This window comes from Nanorana parkeri, unplaced genomic scaffold, assembly GCF_000935625.1.
Source record: "Nanorana parkeri isolate BGI_ZX_2015 unplaced genomic scaffold, ASM93562v1 scaffold6, whole genome shotgun sequence".
NCBI lineage: Eukaryota > Metazoa > Chordata > Amphibia > Anura > Dicroglossidae > Nanorana > Nanorana parkeri.
Genome location: NW_017306274.1, coordinates 3,658,807 through 3,661,524, shown reverse-complemented (window position 1 = coordinate 3,661,524; position 2,718 = coordinate 3,658,807). Strand labels below are relative to the sequence as shown.

Below are 2,718 nucleotides of genomic sequence, written 5' to 3'. Positions count from 1 at the left end.
GGGGGGGGGGGGGGGGTGAAGGTTCACTTTAATACAATCACCATAGAATGTATCAAGGCGAATGTTGAATGCCCAAGGAGGTTCAAAAGTATGAAAAAACACCAGGTTCTAAAGTACATAATCCAATCCCCATGGTACTATGAACTCTGGGATAGATGTTATAAGTTTGAGTTGTATGGTTTAAGATCTGAAACCCGGGGTACAGATTTTAAAACGCATTAAATGCAGGTGACAGATGTTGAAGGTCCTCTTAACAGAAGACATTTGTTCTAGTTTGACATAGATGGCCTCTTTCACACCTCTTGTGAGCCAGTTGTCCTCTCTGTCCAAAATGCTGGGGTATATCCCCAACACTCAATTGGACAGAGGAAGCCACTTGGAAGAGGGGTGAAGTGTCTAAGTATAATTGGATGTGACCAACTATGAGCAAGAGGTTGCTTCAGAGTCTCTAGATCCACTTTGATGAATATACAAAAATGTTAGGGATGCACTGAAATTAATTTTTAGACCAAAACCGAAAATAAAAATTTTTGTCAGGTCGAAACTGAAAATTACTTTTTTTCCAACCTTTTACATTTTTTTTACATTATTTTATTCTTATTTATAATTTATTTATTTGTGTTTATTTTTTATTTAGTTTCTTTTTTGCTTACTTTACTCTTGGGGGTTCTGGGCTCTATTAGACCCCTGATAGACCCTGCTTTGACTCATGACAGTCTCTCTCCTCCCCGCTGGATGCTGGTCTGTGTCCCCTTGGATTCCCACTGCCTCTGCTGGCGGGCGGGGCAGAGGCGGTGGGAGAGCAGCAGGGATCCGAGGGGACATAGACCGGCGTCCAGCGGGGAGGAGAGAAGCTGGGGATGCGCTTCTTCGACCGCATTTTCAGCCGATATGGTACTTTCAGCATTTTGCCCAAAGTGCCATTTTTGGCCGAAATGTTTCTGCGGTCGAAATTTCGGTGCATCCCTAAAAAATATACATACATACAGACTGGACTTTGCACATCTTTGCTGAAGTAGTTATCTTATTAATTTTTTGTTACAGAAAGAAAAGAAGCTGGACTGTTCGAGCAAATTACCAAGACCCACGGGACCATTATTGGAATAACCTCCGGGATCGTCTTGGTCCTCCTCATCATTTCCATCCTGGTCCAAGTCAAACAGCCTCGTAAAAAGATCATGGCCAGGAAGACCGCGTTCAACAAAACTGGCTTTCAGGAGGTTTTTGACCCGCCCCACTACGAGCTCTTCTCCCTCAGGGACAAAGAGATCTCCGCCGACCTGGCCGACTTGTCCGAAGAACTGGAGAACTACCAAAAGACGAGGCGCTCCTCCGCCACGTCCCGCTGCATTCACGACCACCACTGCGGCTCGCAGACGGCCACTCTCAAACACAGCAGGACCAACCTGAGCTCCATGGAACTTCCGTTCCGCAACGACTTTGCCCAGCCGCAGCCCATGAAAACGTTTAACAGCACCTACAAGAAAAGCACGTACGCGTTCAAACAGTCGCACGACTGCGGCGACAAAGGCATCGAAGACCGGGTCATGGAGGAGATCCCTTGCGAAATCTACGCGCGCGGCCGAGAAGAGTGCGCTCAAGGATCGATATCGATTGACTTTTAAAACCCCCCCCTCACAGAATTCAAGGTTTCGTTAAATCAAAGCGATCTATTTTTGAGACAATCTCCAAGGGAATTAAGAGGTTTTTTTTTTCTAGAGACTTGAAGCCGAGACTCAACAAGGCGCGAAGAAATGGTATCGCAAAGCTCTCTATTTTTCGAGCAGGGAATCACGACAGCGCGAGCGTTTGCATGGCATCGATAATGTGTATTATTAGGATTCTATATAAAACTGCACTCACCGGTCACAGAAGAGGACACATGGATTGAAGTCGACATTATGGATTCTTTGTATGTTTTTGTTCGGCCTTTATGTTTTTACACACAAGAGAAGTTTACCTTCCAACAACAAAAAAAAATGTTCTAGGATTACTCATGGTGCTAAAGAAGTGGGAAACAATGTTAAACACGGTCTTCAAAGTATGTTTAATTGCCAAGAAACTCACTCTCTGCCCACCCATCGTACTCAAAACAAAATTGGACCATTTGGAGGGTGATGAGTGACAGGTAAATCGCAGGGAAATCGGTTAAGACAACGGAGAAAACCAAATCTATATTTTTGAGGAACTGCACTGAACATGCATTAAAAAAAAAAAAGTATAACTTAAAGTTGAGCTGTCGCTCGTACGGAGGTTGACGTTTGTGTCCTGTATCGATATTTACATTCCAAATTCCTCAAATGAAAAATTGGGACATTTTAAGCCCCGTACTGTTCAGTCTAATCCTTACCCTTACGCCTCATTCACACGAGAAGAGACCGGCACGTACAGCTCCGTGCTGCGTGCACGGCCGTTCCGGGCAGCTCCCGGGAAGGACAGGTGCTGTGTGTGATAGTACGCAGGATACAGTCCATGAACCCATCGCATTCAAAACCGCTGTTCCTTATAAAAGATGGGTGCTGCAGCAGTCGACGGATGGCAACCATCTATAATCACAGACGCCGGCACTCCAAGTAATGAATCAGCGGTGTCTGTTTATTGACGCATGAAACATAGCATTAAAAAGCAACGTTTCGGGGTCTCACAAGATCCCCTTCATCAGCCAAAATGATGAAGGGGATCTTGTGAGACCCCGAAACGTTGCTTTTTGATGCATTG

At 45.1% G+C, this 2,718-nt stretch overlaps 1 protein-coding gene across 1 annotated transcript in view; it reads left to right on the top strand.

Moving 5' to 3' along the window:
• Positions 1 to 1,647, top strand: part of NETO2 (neuropilin and tolloid like 2) — a 40,738-nt gene extending 39,091 nt beyond the window's left edge. The window contains exon 9 of the mRNA XM_018553332.1: positions 1,045 to 1,647. Coding sequence (XP_018408834.1) covers positions 1,045 to 1,625 — 581 coding nt within the window. The 3' untranslated portion in view covers positions 1,626 to 1,647. The remainder of the gene's footprint in view (positions 1 to 1,044) is intronic.
• The last annotated feature ends 1,071 nt before the right edge of the window (positions 1,648 to 2,718 follow it).